Here is a 21,060-nt window from a genome sequence, read left to right as displayed (position 1 = left end):
ATTTTACTCTGAACTTTTCCTCATGTTCCAATACCTCACATTTAAACACGCTTCTGACAGCAGGCCCCACAAAGCACTGTGCACGGTTTGCTAAAAGATCAACATTTTGATGTGCCTGAGGGAGTGACAGGCAGGCCTGTCCCGCGGGCTCTGCCTTCAGCCAGGCCTGACACATCCCAACTGCTGGGAAAGCCAGGCTGGCCTGGCAGGCATGGCTCTGCCTCAGAGCAGGAGAGAGCCCTGCTCCTGTGGGGAGCGCTCCCCTCAGAGCAGGAGAGAGCTATACTCCGGTGGGGAGTGTTCCTCTCAGAGCAGGAGAGAGTCCTGCTCGTGGGGGGAGCGTTCCCCTCAGAGCAGGAGAGAGCCTGCTCCTGGGGGGAGTGTTCCCTCAGAGCAGGAGAGAGCCCTGCTCCTGAGGGGAGCGTTGCCTCAGAGCAGGAGAGAGCCCTGATCCTGTGGGGAGTGTTCCTCTCAGAGCAGGGGAGAGCCCTGATTCTGTGGGGAGCATTCCCCTCAGAGCAGGAGAGAGCCCTGCTCCTGCGGGGAGTGTTCCCTCAGAGCAGGAGAGAGCCCTGCTCCTGTGGGGAGTGTTCCCTCAGAGCAGGAGAGAGCCCTGCTCCTGTGGGGAGTGTTCCCTCAGAGCAGGAGAGAGCCTGCTCCTGCGGGGAGCGTTCCCCTCAGAGCAGGAGAGAGCCCTGCTCCTGTGGGGAGTGTTCCCTCAGAACAGGAGAGAGCCCTGCTCCTGTGGGGAGTGTTCCCTCAGAGCAGGAGAGAGCCCTGCTCCTGTGGGGAGTGTTCCCTCAGAGCAGGAGAGAGCCTGCTCCTGTGGGGAGCATTCCCGTGTCCTGAGCGTGGGCCAGGCCAGGCCTCATGGCTCTTTGTGCACTCCCACTGTGCCGGCAGCAGAGCCGAATTTAAATCAGCATGCAGGCCGTCGCCGAAACACAAATAAATAACCAGAGGAACAACATGTTCCCTTAAATTTTATTCCTGTTAACATGACACAGCTGGAGCACTTTTCCTGCCTTGTGCCACACATCCCAGGGAGCTGTTCCATACCCACAGCCACCTCTGTGGCACACACCAATTTACCAAAGGCAACAAGCCCAAAATGTCCTACAGATGCTTAAACATTGAATGTGGTCCACCAAATCATAAAAACAAGGATGCTGATGATGGACAAGTCAGAAGTTGCCTAGGGTCACGTGTTGGGTCATTTAAGCTGGAAGACAGAGGCCCACAGGATTTATAAAAGACACTCAGCGACTTCTTTAGTGTTCTGGAAGGGAACCAAGGACCTCAGCAGAAAGCATTTTGCTGTGCAGTGCCAAGTTGGACAGGGAGAAGTTCAGCAACAGCAAAACATTACTCAGGGAACAGGGTAAATGGCTTGCATGGTGGTGGAGATACAAGAGAGCAACAAGCAACAGGCTGTGGTCCCTGCAGAGCTGCACAGACCCACATGGATGCAAAGGAACCTGCTCCTGTGTTCCTGTGTGCTGCCATTGTCTGCCTCCTGATGTGAGAACCCCCCAGCCAGGCAGGATGCAAAGGAGACTTTCTGCCCTGTGCTCCTTTCCCCCTCAGCCCTGAAGGCACTGAGAAAGGGACACCAAAGGCACATGAATAAAAATAATTTAAAAAAATATAAAGCTGATAAGATTTATTATAATATATTTTGATAGAGCAGGAATCTGGGCTGCAGTTTGTTCCTGATTTCAATAATTCTTGGGTAGATTTACAGATTCCTAAGCAGGTTGCTATAGTGATCCTGCAGAATATTTTTTTCAAAACACTGTTGTACTGTAAATATTTACATACAGCATAATCCTGCCAAATTGTCTTGAGACAAAGGAAAACACAACGTGTCTTTGCTTTATGTCCAGCCTTCCAGCTTTTTTAGCTTTGAGAATGTGCTTTAAGCTAAGAACAGCAGCTAATTACAGCTTTCTGTGGGCTTGCACACCCCTAGACCTAATAATGGGTCATTTATTAGCTTTAATGAATAACAAAGCTATCCGATTTACGAGTGTTAGCTGATTTCATGCATTTCTGAGTAAATTCTGAGTTAGCTGAAGGGCTGGGGCTTAGCTCAAGGGCCAGATACTCGGTACAAATCACTGTCACTTGATTGAAGTAATAAAAACCTTGATACTGGGGCATGACTTTACTGATGAACATCAGTAGTTTTTTATAGTCTCCTTAATCTGGATAATTAATGGAATGATTTAATCATTTTTAGATAATATATGTCAGAAGAAATACATGGTTCCTGTTTTAATTCACATTCTTCTGGATTCCAGCAGGAGAGGCCAACAGCCAATGGAATATAAAAGCAGTTGTTCCTGGTGTTGTTTTAAACGCTGCAATGTTCCCATATCAATGTGAACAGCAGTGTGATTTATGACTGCAGATCACATACACAGCTATCAAATGTCTCCCACGCCTCTACTCTAGGATACTAAACCAAAGTCCAGAGCATAATATAATTTACAGCACTATAAAATCTTTACAACTGAAGCACAGTGAAAGCTTAATATCCAAGACCTTCTGTAATATGACTATGTCATCTTGTTAAACTTTATTTATGAGAACACTAGGCCCGACAAGAACTTTCTTCGTGCCACTTCCCTACTTCTTATCAATATCACCTTTCTCACTTTGTGGTGTTCATAGGAGGAGGTCTTCCTTTCAAAAACATAAGTTCACATAGATAACACACTGTTTCCTCAATGGTAATGTTTTAGTTATGGCCTTACATGACTTGCCCAAGATCATGATCTGGTCTTTCCTACTATGAATTTACAATGGTCTATCCAAGATAATGCCTAATTCCAAGCATTTAAGACCTAAGACAAATTCTGAAGCTCCATTACCTGAACCTTCTGTAGTTTCTTCTCAAAACCAAACAAAACAAAACCTTATAATTCTTGGATGTGAATTTTCCTCCTGTGTTTTTAGGATTTCAAAATAGGTCGTGCACCAGAAAGGCCTTATTTTGTCACTAAACCTTTAGATGCCAGGAGATTGGCATCACAAATTCCTGTCATTTCCACTATTTGTAAGAGCAAAAGTCCTGGGAGTGAGTCACCTTGTGAGAGTTCTATCATCTGGAGCAAAATGGATGCAAACTTGTGCCTCCCCCATCTTGGCACCCATTGGGGTATGAATGCAAAGATTATTAACTCCCATCTGCCCTGAAAACCAAATGATCACCTTTCATTTTATCTTAACTTGGCACTGGGCTGAAAAACACCCTTCTTGAACTTTGTCTGTGCTGCAAAGCAACACAGAAAACATTTTTAAAAATCATGCAATCTTAAAAATATTTTTTTTTGTCCGAACAGGGCCAAAGCAGAACCTCAACCTACAGCTTGGGAAAATATCCCAGTTGTTCTTTTTCATCCCTGTCTACCCCTCTTCCAAGATCTATGCACAATATTCCATCTGCTCGCAGTTCAGCCTTGGTTTCAGTGGTGAGGATGCAATCTCAGTTGGGAACGTCCTGTCAGTAGAAGAGGCTGATTCCCTGGACACCACGCCCTTCCAACTCCACTGGACCACAGGAGAGTTCCCCATTCCATTATCTCCGAATACATTCTAATTAATAATTTATAGTTCCATAACCTCTGGATTGAAAATTTTAAAAATTAATTCCAACACAGTATTAGTATCAGATATCAGTCAAATATCAGTTGAGGAAAGATTATGATTTGAATTAAAATTATAAAAGTGAGTATATAGGCACATTTTAGCCCTCGTTATATAACTTCTTCATATTTGCATGGCAAGGAAAGGGAGTCTTAAAATAGAAATAGATTACAACACCTTTTCTGTTTGGTTAAAGTGCACTTAAAACAAACTAGAAACAGGCCTGCACATCTTAAAGGCGTGGCAGCTAAATCTGAGAACACATCTAATCTAAGTGTAATTTCTAGTAACATACCCAGTTCCTCAGGCTTGTCCCTGGTTGAGAACATTTTCCTATCAAGGAATTCAATATTACACTCAGGGTATTTAATGTACATTATTCAATATGTTACATAAAGCATCTACAGATTTTCAACATCTTTGGTCACACTGTGAAGTGCCTAAGTCCATTAGCAGTGTCCTGCAAATAAAACAGGCTCCTTGCAGAGCAGGGCATTACTAGCCATGAACATGGGGGCAGTGGATTCTGTGTTACATTATCAAGGACTCTACAGAATTAAATTAACACAAAAATGTGTAATTTTTACAGTAGCTAAATATACACAGAGCTCTGCTTTGTGTCCCTGGAAACCTGCACTGATACTCTGACTACTGCGGTCCAAAGCTTTTCTCCTCGTGAGTCTTTATAAACATGACAGATATCAAAAATTCAAAACCTTCACCTCATCCTGATACAGCAGTGAAACCTGGAATCAACCAGCATCACAGAACAACTTCAGCTCTCCTGGCACTTCTTCAACAAAGGACATGTTTGTACTATTGATTGTACTGCTGAAAATAATTTTGCTGTGTTGACAGGTATCACTCAGCACAGATGTGATGAAAAGCTGAAAATTAGAAAGTTAAATGAACACCTGCAACAATTTTCCTGCCAATTTTACAACAAAATAAATATTGAATTATTCTGATAAGTGGGTCAAATTCATCCCTGGTATCATGGCTTTTTGAGGTTAACAGAGCCACAACCAGAATGAATTTGGCTCCTGCATCTCTTTCACTGAGCAAATGCTTCACTGAACTTTTCAAACCCCCTGTGCCAACATTCATCTTCATTTAGAACCCATCTTTCCCTCTTTACTGAGCTTTTGCAGCAAAGCCATAATTTTCCTATCAACTTGCAGTCAATTATGTTGACAGTTTGACATGAACATTGTACATACACAAAAATAATTTGCAAAACAGCTTTTACAATTGTTGGGCTTAACAGTCATTTCCAGCACACATAGTATTCTTTGACATGTACAATTCCACAGCTGTCCTTCTAGGAAGAACATGCACCACTTTGTACCACAGCTTGAATAGCATACAGACATGATATGAAAAAGATACTGTTATTCAGCCTTGTTTTTATCCTGTTCTTTTTTTCTATTTTTTCATTCTATTGCTGGCAGAAGATGAGGGACACACTATTTTTCCTTTGCAAAGGAAGTAAAAATTTACTTCCTCTTAGTCTTCCAATCAATAAATACTTATGTAACAAGAAATTCATTTTAAGTCCCAGGAAGCCCATGGGGGGGATTACAGTCTCATGACTGAATTCTCCCCAGTATAGGTTCAGGCAGGTTTTGCTACTACAACAGCAGTGTGTGGATGTGGTGAAACATGTTTTTCATAAATCTGTCATGGAGAACTCCCTTTGGATTTCCTTAGTTCCAGTACAGCCTGCTCACACTTATGGATGTCCAGCTACATCACAGAGTGAGAAGAGTTACAGGAGGCTCCCAGGAAGCAAAAAGCAGATAAAATATTATCACATGCATGATTTCAAGGGCCACTGAGCTTTGCTTTCTGCACATTGGCCCTTGCAAACCCCACAACAATGACAAAATCTCAGATTTTTAGTTTCAAGGAAGATGACTTTACCAGCTTTCGGCACCCGGGTTGTGTTCTGCAGGTACTCCCCACTCTTATACAGATCCAAAACTCTCTCCAGCTGAGCAGCTGTCTCATCTATTCCCCAGTGCAGTTCTCCTTTAAAAAAGCAGAGGAAAAGAATGACTTAGATGAGGAGCATCCTGCCCAGGACAAAATAAGGTTTTATTTGAATGAAGCCCTAAGCTTGGGAGTCCCATGTGCCCTGCCTCATGGCAAGGTGGTGCCCTAGGCAGGAAATCCCTGAGTTCCTACAGGTCCTACAAGTCTCACACCTGACATTGCCTAGGCATTCTAGAGGCTGGCTCATCCAGCTGGTAGCCCCAGGCCTACAGGCACAAAATGCTGAGGAGAACTCCCCACAAGGGATCAACATCAGCCAATACAGAGAACTCCAAAGCTTTGCTTGCTCATTAGCTATAGCCCAGCATCATTTATTTTCCCTTCAGATGCACACTGGAGCAATGCACTGAAAAACCCTCAAATCAGTGTCACAGGCAACTACTCTTGTCACAAAGCCACTACCTTGGTAATCAGTGAAGATCTATGGAAATGCCATTTGTGCCGCTGGCTTCTGAGGTATAAATCACCACTGATATCATTGACAATGAGAAAGTATCCTGGGTTTTATCACTAAAATTTCCCTTTCCAGGGACAGAAGTTTTTCAGACCCCACAAGGAATTGTATTCTGATAAAATTCACCCTGAGGTGTCAGGATGAAACAAATATCTCTGTGAAGCCTAGAAAAAATCTAAAAATGGGATTTTTCTGATGTTTGGGCCCATTCTTGCCTTCTTGGTATGGGAGCAATTTCATTCTGGATAGAAAAATAACCTAGTTCTATTGCAGTGAGCACAGAAGCAGCATTCTCCCCTCCCAACCATAACAGTTAAACTAAAAAAGCAACTACTTGGCATTACCATGTTTATTGTGATTACCTGTTGCATTGACTATCTTATCCAGCAATGGTCTCAGTGAGGATGGAGCACTGTGTGGAAGAAGATAGGTAAAAAAAAACCTGCAATAGAAAAGTAACCAATATTGACTTTTTTTTTTTTTAAGAGTTTACAAACATCTGGTAAGTCCTGAACATCACAAGGAATAAAATTCCTATTGCTTATATGCCACTGACCTATACATGAAATATAATGGTATTCTATACTCAAATAAATACATAGCTGAGACTATTCACACACAGCTGTCTGGCATACCTAGACCATGCTGCTACATACAAGGCTGCCTTGTACCTATGTGTAAATGTTCCATTAATACACCAATTTGCTGTGAAGCCCCATGGATTGTGACTATTTGCAAAGCTGTCTGTACTTCAACAAACTAAAAGGATGCCATCAACCCCATAAATCTTGGGCTTGTTTTTTTTTCAAACCTTGAAAGTACATAAATTCGATTTCTGTTCATTTCTAATAAATGAAATTATTATTTTCTTTACTACAGTTTTCTTAGACTTTTAAATTAAGTGCCAGGAGAAAGCCACCTTCTATTGTTTAATGCTGCTGGAATACAGAATGCCCTCTCTGTTCCTATCATTTATCTATAATCAAGGTACATTCATGTAGGTATTCACTGATGGAGGTAGCATCACAGAATGGGAGAGGCTGGAAAGCACCACTGGAGGTCAGCTAGTCCAGCCTTCCTGTTCAAGCAGGGCTCCCTAGAACACTTAGGATTGTGTCCTCGTGGCTTTTAAATATCTACAGAGAAGGAGATTCCAAAATCTATTTTAATGGTTTTTATTACAAAAGAAAAAACAATGTGCCATTACCTTCCCTGGAAGTACATTTAGTTTTCATATTCTTCCTTCAGAGTTCTACTGCTCTGCCAATACTACTACCTATTGCAACTAACTCAGGGTCACAGAAACCTAAGATGGAGATGGACAGGTCAGGATCTGGCAATATAAACAGAACTACCGGACATAAATATCAGCTAATGAAAATCACAGGAACACAATTGGGAAATTGCCCTGCTTCACCTCTAACTTGCAAAGCAAAGTAAACAGTTTTTCATATACAGAGACCACATTGTCAAATGGAAACCCCCAGGGACTCATGCTCAGGAGGGAGACCAACAGATGCTTTACATAAACACAAATTAGAAAATTCAGTTACTGATACCAAAAATTGATCACAGAGGCATGTATTATTGAGCTGACACTATTTACACAATGAATTGCTCTGAGAATGTTACTCCCTTTTCCATCCCAAACCAAAATAATGTTTATGGTTTTCCCAAGTGGGATAATCCACTGGCAGGTTTTCCTGATGATGAGTATGAAACAGCCAATGTAAATACATAGAGAAATCTGAGAGCAGCAAAACATTTGTAACAAATAATTTGTCTGGTAAACTTGAGCTCATTGTTTTTGCTTAGAGATTATCCCTAAAGCAGAGTCCAACTGATTGTGAATAGTTCTTTGCTAAAATTCAGTAGCTGTCACTAAGTTTGCTCAATGCTGGCTGGAAGCAAGTCACAGAGGTTATTGTTTTTCCATAGCTACAGGGCCACAGAAACATGCGACTGTTCTGCTGCAAATACCCACATCTGAGATCCTGACATGTACAGACACTGCAGTCTGCACAACTTAATTGCAAGAACATTTGTTATTCATTGATTCCAGGGCCAGTGGTATCCCCTGTTATCTGCATAATACAGACTGTCGATCATTTTACATTCGTTCCTACAAATTGTTTCTTTTTGAGAACTATCTGATACTAATTTAAGAATTCTCAGTGATGGAGAATTCATCTCAGCCATTGGTTAATAATTCAAAATATTAATTTTGTTTACTTTCAAAACTGTCCAGTGCTTTGAAAACTGTTTCCCCAAACACTTGGAGGAAAACACAGTGAGACACATTTGTGACAGGAGGTAACCATCTGAAAGTCAAAACAGACCACTTCTTGTAGAGGTTTCTCCTAAATGTTTTCTCTTCTTTAATTATTTACCTCATAAAGAAACCAGTAAGATAGGCTTAAATATGCTTTCAAGGTTAGGGTGTGCTCTGTTTTAAAATTACAAGGGGTTTATACATTGTTTGACGTATTGCTGCTTTTGACTTCTATCTAACAGCTTCAGAGGGCAACCTCTAAGCCTACAGCAACAGAGTGCACCTTTGAAAATAACAAATTTAGCAGCCTATCCCTAATGAAGTGAGGATTTCACCTTTTGAGACAAGTGCATAGGGCTTGATGTAACTCCTTAGCATGGGTGGTCACAGCCTCCCACACCGTTCAACAAAACCCCACGTCTCTACGGAATTAAGGCAAAGCAGGGGCTGAGAACACTGGGGCACTGTGCATGAAATACACACTTGAGAGCAGTTCAAAGGCAATACTACAACTAAAAACTGTATTAGAAAAAGACCGCTTCCTTCAGCGTGACCAGCAACCTGCCACAAGCCCACCACACCACAGACATGTCCCCACTTACAACCAAGATGGATGGGTGCCTATTAAAGACTTCTTACCCAGAAACAGTAAAACAGTCTTAACCAAAAGCTAGCAAGCTAAGCAAGATCTTTAAGCCACGCAAATGGAAATGGAAAATCTTGCAGGACACACTAAATACTGTGCTGCACAACTGCAGATGGCTGTCATGTGGTGCAGCCCATTTCAGTGTGGTCAGCTAATGCGACACACATGCTGGTGAGCGCTCTGCGACCAAAGCAGAAGGCTCTCTTTGGAGCAGCCTCTCCTCACTGTGGTCTGGAAGGCAGTGAATGGCACGTCACTTGAAAGGGAAGCCTAAGAAATGAGCACACTGCTCTGAGATCTCCATCCTCCCATCTGGATCAGCCAGGGCGGCCGCCCATCCCAGCAGTGCCCATCAGACAGAGCAGCAATGGCAGGATGAGCACAACACTGAGCATCCACTACTGGCTCCCTGGAAAGCAGTGACATGGCTCCCCCAGCATCCCACTCTACCCTCTGGGGGTGTGATTGTTGATGGGGGAGAGCCAAGACCACAAACACAAAGCCATGGCCCAGAAGGACCCAGCTGTAAATCTGGACACAGCTTTAGAATCAAATTTGGAAGATTTGCAATAGCTGAACACTTCCTTCAGCTGACCAACTGGTACAGCCTGGCCCACTGCCCACATGTCCCCCACTGCAGGCACAGCACTGGGAGTCAGTCCCACAGCACCTGCTCACACAGACCTGGGGCTGGGAGGGAAGGGTGAAAAGACCACCCTTGTTTTAAGAGGTTTGGGCTTAGACCCAGAATGTCAGCAGCTGAGGGTGGTCCCAGCAGCTCCAGGGACACACTGGGGCTGTTATCACCCTACCACAGCAAGCTCCAGCAAGGAAAGGAGCACTGAGCCAGAGGGCAGGATGTGAACTGAGCTCTAAGTCTCCCTCTGAAGCCAGCCCTTTGCTCAGCTGGTGGTGCAAAACTTGTGATGACCCCTCTTAACTCACCCCAAAGAGCTGCTGGAATTGTTGCACCGCAGAACTTGTGGGCCCCAAGCTCCAATAGTGCTTATGCTTCACTCCTATGAAAATCTCTGCTTGAGAAGAATTCAGTGGGCTTCAACCAACACAGAATTAGACTGAATGGTGAATCACACTCAGAGTATGCAAAATATTTCAAACATTATAAATGCCATGTATTTTCACAAATGAAACAATTATTCATGGCTTCATTTACTCCTGGGCACTGGTTCTGAGACAGTATGTGCTCATTGATGTGAATAACTGTAAAGGATGCTGGAGCTCTAGGCCCACCCTTAACTCTACATGACTTTATCTGATCACAGACCTGTAGGCATTGTAGAGATTCCTCTTTTCATTCATGCTCTGACACCGTCCCTCAACTGAGCAGGGCAGGGTGAAGTTTCTCGCAGGGAATTCCATGAAGCAGTCACTGTTACTGGTGCAAGAGCTCTCCTCAACACTGGCATCATCCAGATCTGTCACCTTCAGCTCCCCATCCACGATCACAAACTGCCGAGGGCGAAAATCCAGTAATGTCACCGAGCCAAGAGGAGAGTGAGCCAAGTAATGCAGAAGCCGAACTAAGCTGAGACAGATCTGAAACACAAAAACATGGGTTCCTCGCATTGTTTTCTCAGTGCAAAGTATACAACAAAACCACTTTAGCTGAAGATATGCTCATAAATTTATTACTTAATATAAGCATTATAACTTACCCTCAAAACCAAATGTTGCAACCAAGGTATTTTTCACAGGATTAGCATAGCTGATTGTAAAACCCTGAGAGACTTGAAACAAAAATAAGCTTCTTTACAAGTGCTTTCCCACACTATTCTTGAAGCAGAGTTCATTGTTGCTATTCTTACTTTTAACAGAAATAAAAGCATTAACTTTTAATAACACTTTATGCACAGGCGTTGACCACAGAGTCTGATCCTGCCCTTTTATAAACTCCAGGTCTGGAAATTTTGGCTGGATTGCCCTGCACCCATGCCTGGAGCTCCAACTGCAGACAGTGTCTGTATTGCCTCTATACTGATCCTGCCTCTTGACCGTTTTTATAATTTTTTTCCTCTGGTTTTTTCCTTTTTCCAGGGGAGAAGGAAGCAAATTCCCAGGAAGACAAGCTCCACAGGTCCAGTGTAACCCTGCACCATGCCTCAGGTTAAGTGCATATGTCTCTCTGCCTTGATGGGTCTGCTGTGGTGGACCCTCTTGCAGCACTTTGAGACTGAGGTGGGAGCTCTGTGCTGATGTTTCACTTTTCCACTACAGATTAGAAACTTGAGTAACTCCTACTAAGCAGCAGCCCTGATGAACATTGAATTCAGCCTCCTTACCAAAGTCCTGTTTTCAATTCATGCATTCCTTTAGAGTCCACTATGTAACCTATTAATCCAAAGGTAGCAGTAACATGAACACAGTTAAATACTGGAATTTTTATTTTATGTATTAAATAAATAACAGGCCATATTCAGTTTAGCGGGCTTTTTACTTTCTATATATAATCTTTGTTTTCTATTAAAAGACAATGTTAAGGGCATGTGCATTGAAGTAGCCAAACCCAAATTCAGTCTAGGGGCTTAAACATTACCCTCAAGGGTGCACCTCAACACATCCTTGGTAAGAAAGCTGAGCACGGGTGAAGTTATCCCTCACAGACCCTTCACCTGTGGGACATTAGAACCATCTCACTCTTCTACCTAATCCTTCTCCTGACCAGACAAGAATATTTTTCTCCTACTTGCAGGATACCATAGTTCATATGGAGGGCTTATAGGTGCATACAAGTGTGGTTTTGGGATGCTAAACTTGACCACCCTTACCTCCCCTTGGAAGGACACAGAACTCATGTCTGTGTTATCCTGCAATACACTGTAGAGAAAAAGCCCATCCAGCCCAAGCCAACCTATAATATAGGTATCTTCAAATGCCAACAAACCCAGAATTTAGCTTGAAAAAACCCACAGGTTGTCACCCAAAATTATTGCCTTTTCTCAAACGCCAAAAAGCCCCCTGTTCGCGCACCAGCAACCTCTCTGCCCAACTCCAAGAGACTCTGCTGTGCAGACCTGCTGCAGGCTGGGACTCCAAATGCCCCCTTACCACAAGCTTTAAGCACACAGGTGAAGGCTTTGCCCTGTGTCACACACCTATGGATTACTCAGCTTACTGCTCAGCCCATCCACAAAAGGAAATTGTCAATTGTAGGAATGACCTCATGGATTTATGCAGTCATTTTCAGGACTGGACCAGAAACAGATCTCACATATCAAGAAGACAATTTTATTTCCTTCCTTTCTGTATTAGTTGCATCCTAGACAAAGGAAGGAGCATGACATTATTTAGGACTTCATTACAGTGGCCACAGGAATGTTTCACCTGTAATTCTACCTCTGTGAAGGTTTTCATCTAATTCTCCTTTATCTTCCTTTGCAACTGCTCACTCAGAAATAGCCACACTGGAAAGAAACTTCTCTTTTTATTACCCATAATCTCTTGGTCATTTATTTTGTACACAATTGCTATCACAGTGCATTATTTGCATTCCCTGGATGAGATGAGCTAAAGGCAGGTGGTCCTGTGTTTTGGGAACCTTGCTGAGTACCTCTGCTGCTTATCATGACCATGATTCTCTCAGGAAAAGGGAGCTGCAGCTTAGTGCAGGCAACAAAACTTCCTCCAGCTGTATGAGCAAAATAAACTCTGCCAGGGAACATTCCTGGGCACAGAAACTTAATCCCCCATGCACACTGGCTAGCACGGTCTCTGGCCAGGTCTGACCAGCACCAAGGCTGTTCTCCTGCACTGATCCCAGGCAGGATCCAGACAGCAGCATGGCCCAGGGACCATTTCCAGCAGATTCCAATCCTGCTCACAGCCTTCAGAGAGGGCAGGAATGCAACAGCACAGCCGTGGGCTGCACCTTGCTCTTTCCACCCGGAGCTCACTCAGGCGCACTTTTAATTTTCTGGCACAGACGTAACCAAGCAATCCAAAGTGTGTCAGATGGAGACTCTGCTGCCTTTCAACGTCCTAGGGAGTGAACCTCAGACAACGACACATCCCCACACACACCAAGCCAGACAGCTGTCTTGATCAAAGCATTGCTGCAGTCTGGCTTCATTTTGGACAAATTAAGTGTGACCTTCGTGCTCCTGGTAAATTGCCAGTGCGCTGGACAAACTGGGTTTGAGATTTGTGTACGTTTATTTCACTCTTCCCCCAGGAAAAAAATGAACAGAGCAGGAAGCAGTAGAAAACAATTATAAAACAAACCTATGATAAGGATCAGGAGAGAAATGTAACATCCTTCTATTGTTTAAATCCCGGTTGCAGAGCACAATGCCAAAACTCCTGGGCCCTAAGCTTTAGCAAGTAAGAAATGTTTTGAGATATCATGCAAAAACCATATAACTGGTTACAATTAGATAATACTGACAGACAAAATAACACAGTGTCTTAAAAACTACAGAAGGGAAGTGCTGAATACTGCTTCTAAACCAAGATGTAATCTTATGCAAAACAAATGTTTAATAAATGTGAATTGTGCTGAAGAGTACACAACCTCTGCTTAATAACATTATTTATTTTTTACTCTCCTAAAGATCCTTATAAAACAGCTGTTACTCACCCGAAATCTGTCTTCCCAGGAAGTCTGTAAAAGCTGAATCATCTCCAAAGGCGAGCCCAGTTCAGTGATGGTGGTCAGTGTGTCTGGGATGTCATTGCTGTCTTGGTAGCAATAGCCATAGAGCTGAAAACAACACAACCACTATCAGTGCAGTGCACCTCGGCAGGAGGATTCCCAGAGGAGGCTGTGGGCAGTGCTTCTGGCAGGACTGGTCACCCTGCAGGGAGCACAGGCTGAAGGACTGCATCCAGTGGGCTACATCCAACCCACTGTGGACCAGCTTATGAAGAACTGCAACCTGTGGGAAGGCCTCAACACCAGAGGTGCTCATGGAGGATTGCCCCCCTGGGAGGGACCCATGCTGGAGCAGGGGAAGACTCTCAGGAGTCCTCTCCTGAGGAGCAAAGTGCCACAGAAACAGCCTATGGTTAACAGACCACAGCCCTCATTCCCACTCCCCTGAACTGCTCAGGAAAGGAGGCAGGGAAATCAGGAGGGAAGCAGAGCCCAGGAAGAAGGGAGGAGTGGGTAGAACATGTTTTTAAGATTTGGTTTTATCTTTTATTACCCTACTACGATTTGATAAGCTAAATTATTTTTTCCCTAAGTCAAGTATTTCACCCATGACATTAATTACTGAATGATTTCTCCCTCTTCTTAACTCAATCCATGAGCCTTTTAAAATATATTCTCTCTCCTCTCCAGCTGAGGAGGGGAGTGAGAGAATGGCTTGCATCCGGATAGGGTCAACCCATGACAAATATATGTCAAAAAACAACAATAATAATAATTTAACATATCTAGGAATGCAGAAACACAAAACTATCTGAGGAGAGGTAATTTAACCTACACAATACCTGGCTAAATAATACTGACTTAATGCTTAAAAAATACTGTAAATAGTTGAAATTACATTTTACTGTTTGTGCCTTGAGTGGCAATGTGTATTTCAATGACACAGCACCTTGAAAAGCAACTGAAAAGCCAACATTTCTTTTTTCCCAGCCAGAAATTGCCTCTCACTATACCTGATAAAATTCTGTGTACATTATCATTAAAGCAGGGCAAATACTCCAAAATACAAACTGCCAGTAGCTTCTACAATTTAAAAGCATTTAAATGGCAATTTCAGCCATGCTCCAGCTTCTTCTTTTATTTGCTTTCCAAGGATTTTTGAATGATTTCCACTTGCACAAATAATTACACTAGAAGATTATTTTAAGACTGTGGAGGAGAGACTGTCTTGCTTTATATGGAGTGGGACAATGTCTGACAGGCTGGGGGACAGGCTTTTATGAACTCCCTGCCAAGCCCTGGCAGAGAAGATATTAAATGAGCCAGATAAGGATCTGATCACAACTTTCCAGCCAGAACAGCATGCACATGAAATAAAATTAAATGTAATCTCTGCCCCCAGACAAATAAAACATACAGTAAAAGGTTTGATGTGAAAATGCAGCATTGAAAAAAATGCCCTGTTGCTACTCCTCTGCTGCCTTGCCTTGAGAAATTTGATTTTTCAAACCTCCTTCAGTTTTAAAAAGCTCAGAGAAGATAACAGGGGGCTCCTCAGTGCTGAGGGCACTGCAGAGGAAGCCAGGTTCAGGCAGCCAGGACAGGAACTAATCCCAAATCATAAAATTTGGGATCTCAAAGCAGAGCGCCATGGCTGGAGGGAGTGGCTGAGTCTGCACACAGCCCCTGTGAGCAGATTCCAACACCCAGCACATTCTTAGAGCTTGTGACCTCCCCAGGCAGAAAAGCAAAGACCAGGCTAAAGTCAGCAAATATGGGATTTGTTATGAGCCATGCTGCTAGTTTTGACTGTCGCTGTCTACATTTAAAGGAAAAAAGGGTTGCCAAAAATGTAAAAGAAGTAAACAATTTTTCTTTTTGGTGTAAAAATGGCACTGTATTTCAAAACAGCTGCTTAAACACGGACATTAACCTAAACAAACAAAAAAAAAAGAGCTAAAAGATTTTATTTTAAAACAAGCCAAAAAGAGGATTTGTGATAGACGCCAGCATGAACATTTGAAGTAGGAAAACAGACATTTGTCTTTACTGCCACAACCATGACAAAGATACTAACAGCAATAATTTCTCCATCTAGAGCCACTCAGACCACACTTGGGCATGTTCCTTATCATCCGTGGCACCACTTTTGTGCAGCTTATTGCCAGGAGTTAAATCTTAGAGGATCAACCAGCACAACTGTTTAAGCAAACCAAAACTTGATTTAAATGAAAATATTTACTACAATATATATTATTTTCTCAGGGAAGGTTGGATTCTGCAGTCCTTACCAGCTTCTTCCCACCCCTCCTGTGTGTGGGCACACTAAGGAGATGGGCTGAAGCTTGGCAAATTTGAAAACCCTCACTTCTGAGTGCCAAAATCTAGCATCTGTTTCTGTATCATCTGCAGAATTCAGTTCTTGTCTTTAGCACAGTAATACTATTCACTGGGGAAAAAAGCCATAAGGGAAATTAGCAAGCAATCTAGACTGGGAAATGACAGTATTGCAGTAACTGTTGGTTCACAGTAACACTGAATACAAAAAAGGTATCAGTCTCCATCAGACATTGCCAATATTTGTGAAAGTAACTCTGGGAATAGAAACACAGAAAATAAACAACCATTATCCATTCCTTTTGATTATACAAACATAATACATATATATATTTGCACTAAAAATATTGAAAAATGAGTCTCACTATCTATTTATGTGCATATGATCACAGGAGTAGAAATTCATTACAGTGCCTATTTTTGTCAATTATATCCATGAATGTCAATAGTAATAACAAGTTAGGTTTGCTCTCAGCTGGAATTTTGCCCACAATTATTTCATTTTAGTGTCCAGTTTGTACCTTGGCAAAAGTCTTCACTGCCCAAGTATCTGACTATATCTATAAACTAACCTGAGCTCTTTATTGATTTTACTTAAATGAAACCTCTCCAGATACAGTTACTACATAATTATAAAGAGTTATAAAAGCACAGAAGTCTGAGATAGGAAAGATTTATTGGGCCACATTTATACTTTTCCAAATGAACTCCTGAAACTAAATGCAAAAATGCACATGTAATTACATGGCCATATTTGTATGGGCAATTACCATGATTACAAACTGGGCAAGTCCCAACAGCCAGTTAAGCATCTGAAATGGTTACATTCATCCCCTGCTGATGAACCACCACCCAGCACACAGATGGCACAAAGTACAGAATATATTTGGATGCAAAATATTCCCAGGCAGCAATACTGAGGCCTTCCATTTTAAAAGCTGACTTACACAACACAAGAAACAAGTACAAGGGCACTACCCAAAACATTTTTTTTAACTTCCTTTTGTTTTTGTCCAATCCATTTTAAGGTCAGAAATGAGACAGAATGGTTTGTATTCCCAGACAGTGAAGTAAGAAGCAGATAGCTGGTGCATATAATAACAAGAAAAATAACCACACAGGGAAACTGAATATAGCTGGAAGCAAAAGATGAGCCAAAATATCTCCTCTATCTGAAATTCTATTAGGTTGGACATCATTCTCAGTGTCACAAAGCTACACTTCAGACATATTGAAGAGTGATGGTTTTCATACACTTTTTCAGTATGGTTCCAATTAAATGAATGGAAAGAAATACAATCCCACATCTTTTTGCTATCTCGAGTCACTGCATTTAAATGCCACCCCAATATATTTTTGTGTAGAATCTAATAGCAAACAGTCACGATACTGGGATGCCTTTCTGTCTGTTTAGAAAAATGCATGCCAGATATGAAATGTTGACCTGTTCTCACATCATGTGCTGTAATTCATTTCTTTCGAGCAGCCCCGTTCACCAAATAATTCCCTTGCTGTTTGGATTTTCTTGTTCATAAAGGCTCAGTCCTGCATTAGTCTTTCTGCACCCAAAATCCCCACTGACTTCCAACAGTCTTTAGGTACACTGGGCATACAGGGTCAGCCCTGTGAAAGTTACATTGCATTGTAGGAGCCCATGTCCCTACAGCCGGCCAGTTCACCTCCCTTTACAATTCCCTTTTACTACAAATTATGGGGACAGAGATGCCCCTTTCAGAGGAGCTGGGGCAGCAGGGGAGGGCAAAAGCAGAGGTCAGCCTCTACACAAAAGCCAACAAGCTTACTGAATAAAAACACAAAAAGAAGAACCTTATTAAGCTGTCATCAGCAGGGTAAGTCTGTGCAAACTATGAGCCCTCCTGCATTGGTGCAGACACCCCAGCTGGACTTTCCAAAAAATAAATGTCAAAATAGAACTATTGCCAAAGTGCTACATTTCCTTTGTGAGGTTATTCAGTCACAAACAGTAGGATCCACCTTTTCCAAACAGGTCTCCAGCCACTTTCCCGAGCTGGGGCTCTGCTGGCTCAGCTCAGCTCTGCTGCCCGGGCTGGGACAGGACTGCTGGAGGGCAAAATGCCCGTGCACAGATCATAGCATTTCCTTAAAAATTACAAGGCACTGTGAATATTCTTTTCTCTCTACAACCACAAAAACTGGCCATTTCCCTCTTTTTTCTTTAATAAACGTGAGATTTCTGTGACTCCCGGAATGTGAACTTCAAGCACACTGCTACCAACTGTAATATAAGTGACAGGCTCAACTGCATTGCACCAGAAGTAAATTTCAGAAACCTAACTCTCTTCTTTTTCAATTTGGGCTGCTATTCTCTTTTAATTTTGACTACAGTAGGACCCAGCTTCTGCCCACAATAGAAAAGTGCCATGAAATACAATCTCACATGTACGAAGAGTGACAGTAGTCAACACTTGATACAACCTTTCTTTTCAGAAATACATGGGGACAAAGTTGCTTAATCAAAACTGGTTGTGTTGAGATTGTATTTTGTAGTGTTTTGGGGCCCAGGGGAAATAAAAAGCTCCTACTAGCCTTTTTCTATGAGCTATTTTCTTAAGCTGCTGTGGTTCAAAACCAGAACAGTACATTTTAGAAGCTCTTACTACTTTATTGCTAAGTTAATATAATATTTTTAGGCAAGCAATCCTTGGATTCACCTTTCATCCTTGAAGCACTCAGACAGTACATCCCTGCAAGAACTGAAATCCCCAGCACAGCCTGATACAGCTACAATTTACCAATACATGATTTGAGACGTTTCTGTCACTTTAAGGTTTATTAATCACTTGTATTTTAAAAATTTCCCCTCCTTGCTGATGGTACATACATCTATAAATATACATACATATACACACAACCACATAAATACACATTTTTTGTATATATGACATATATGTATATGCCTGTTCTGATATCTAACATATACACACAATATTTGCATGCATATTTTAAAATGTTTTATATATTTTAAAAATACATACTAAATATTTGTATATATTGCCAATCAGCCCAAAAGCACATGCAAACCTGTAACATGCAGGGAACCTGGAAAACGCAAGGAACTCAATGTCTAAATTCACTCAAGATAATTCAATGCCCATTTTCCTGCTATAGAATATATAAGATGGTGTTTGAGAAGTAAATTGATTTTTCCCATAGAGATCCAGCAATCAAGCCCTGCAAAGTGCTGAGTTTCACTGGAAAAAGACTCACACATGCAGAACCTTTTTAGAGTGAGACACAAACTGTGTGCTGACAGCTGTGAGATGGGATTTTGTCTGGATTTTGGAACCGAGAGAAAGCAGTGGATAATTCAAATATTAAACTCTAAATTCACAGTTCTGCCTAGGCTTTGTTTATAAATGTATTATTATGATTAGCACTAAACTCCAGGAGAACTAAAAGGAACAAGAATCTCATTCCTGGCACTATTACTAAACATCTTACCAAACATTTTCATTAATAGAAAAATTGGAACATAGTACTCAGAAACAGAGCACTATGTGTATTTACCCATATCTGTTGCTATATCCATAAAGGTCCACAGATATCTCCATATATTTTAGAGGTATATGTGTGTATACATATCCACACATACCTGCTGCTCAGACACATATTATGTTGGCTATAATCTTATGATTTAGTAACTTTATCTCCCTTTTACTCTCCCTGCTTTCCTTACACTCTGAAGTGGAAAATTCTTCTACTAAAAACATTTACAGCACTTTGAATTTGCATTGCACTGCACAAGCTCAAGGCCCAACCCTGCAAATATTTAGTCACTGAAGCAGCCTACTCTTGTAAAGCCTTACAGCAAGACAAATGGATCACTCATACAACCATGATTTCAATGGAAACAGGCTGATATCACTGTCGGCATAGTTCATTATCTTGTAAATAGCCAGATCAGAAGCTCCCCTCACTGCCACAGCACTCAGTTCCACTGCACCACAACTTTAACCCTTTGTCATGACATGATTTTGCATTACAAAACTGTCAAATAATCTCTGTGCATCACATGTTCAGAAATGCTTGTCTTGGATTCATTATAATAAATCCATCTGTATAATTTTTCATTCTTAGGTATGAGTCATATAATTTTGAACTTTATCATGGCAAGCTTTAAAATAAGCTTGGAGTCTATCTGCAGCTTCACAGTCCAAGAAAAAGGCAAGTCTGTCCAAACTAACTTGTTCCAAATTTGGCCTAAAACAATATAAAATACCCATGTCTGGTGTCTGTTACCTAAACTGAGCAGTTCAGCTGAGTGTGATGAAAAATAACAAATCCTTTAAAATTATTCAAAAGTCAATATTAATATTAGCAGAGTGCCTGTGAGAACTAGTTCTTGTCAAGTTTTTCACAGTCATCACTCAAATGAAAAATGGCAACAGAAGATACATGTCATGGGGCATCTACCTGAGCCATCAGATGACTGTGTTGGCACAAAAATCCGTAAAAAACAGCTTTTTAAAAGCCCAGCTTGCATATTTGACACAGACACTTCATAAACCAGGCCTGCGACACTTCCAAGCACAGCCTGAGCTGATGCCTGAATCCACCAACACTGTGTCCATGCCCAGAGCAGGACAGAGGAGCAGAGCTATGCCAGCCCTGGTGCTCCCTTCCAGGGGTCCTCTCCTCCTCCCTGACCAACCACCACATCCCTGCCTGCCCTTCCCAAACACAGCTGCAACTAGAGGACAGAGCATGTGCAAGGGGGCCACAATGATCCATTTCAGAGATAGGATTGGACAGGATATTTCAGCTGGTCAGTTGGAAGGGACAGGAAATCATGTAGTCCAACTTCCTGAGCATTTCAGGGCCAACTAAAAGTTAAAGGATGTTATTGAGGGCATTGTTCAAATGCTTCCTTAATACTCATAGGCTTGGGGCATTGCCCACCTCTCAAGGAAGCCTGTCCTAGTGTTTGACCACCCTCCTTAGTGTTAGGTCTCAACCTTCCCCAGGGCAGCTCTGAATAATTCCCATGTGCCTTA

At 42.0% G+C, this 21,060-nt stretch overlaps 1 protein-coding gene across 1 annotated transcript in view; it reads right to left on the bottom strand.

The window, feature by feature from the left end:
- The window catches only part of PKDCC (protein kinase domain containing, cytoplasmic), a 35,878-nt gene that overhangs the window by 7,530 nt on the left and 7,288 nt on the right, over positions 1–21,060 (bottom strand). Inside the window, exons 2-5 of the mRNA XM_058802260.1 lie at positions 13,673–13,795; positions 10,364–10,635; positions 6,523–6,602; positions 5,575–5,682 (exon numbers count right to left, since the gene is read on the bottom strand). Of these exons, the coding sequence (XP_058658243.1) occupies positions 5,575–5,682; positions 6,523–6,602; positions 10,364–10,635; positions 13,673–13,795 (583 nt within the window). The remainder of the gene's footprint in view (positions 1–5,574; positions 5,683–6,522; positions 6,603–10,363; positions 10,636–13,672; positions 13,796–21,060) is intronic.

Source organism: Ammospiza caudacuta, chromosome 3 (assembly GCF_027887145.1).
Source record: "Ammospiza caudacuta isolate bAmmCau1 chromosome 3, bAmmCau1.pri, whole genome shotgun sequence".
Classification (NCBI taxonomy): Eukaryota; Metazoa; Chordata; class Aves; order Passeriformes; family Passerellidae; genus Ammospiza; species Ammospiza caudacuta.
This window is presented reverse-complemented; position numbering and strand designations above follow the sequence as displayed.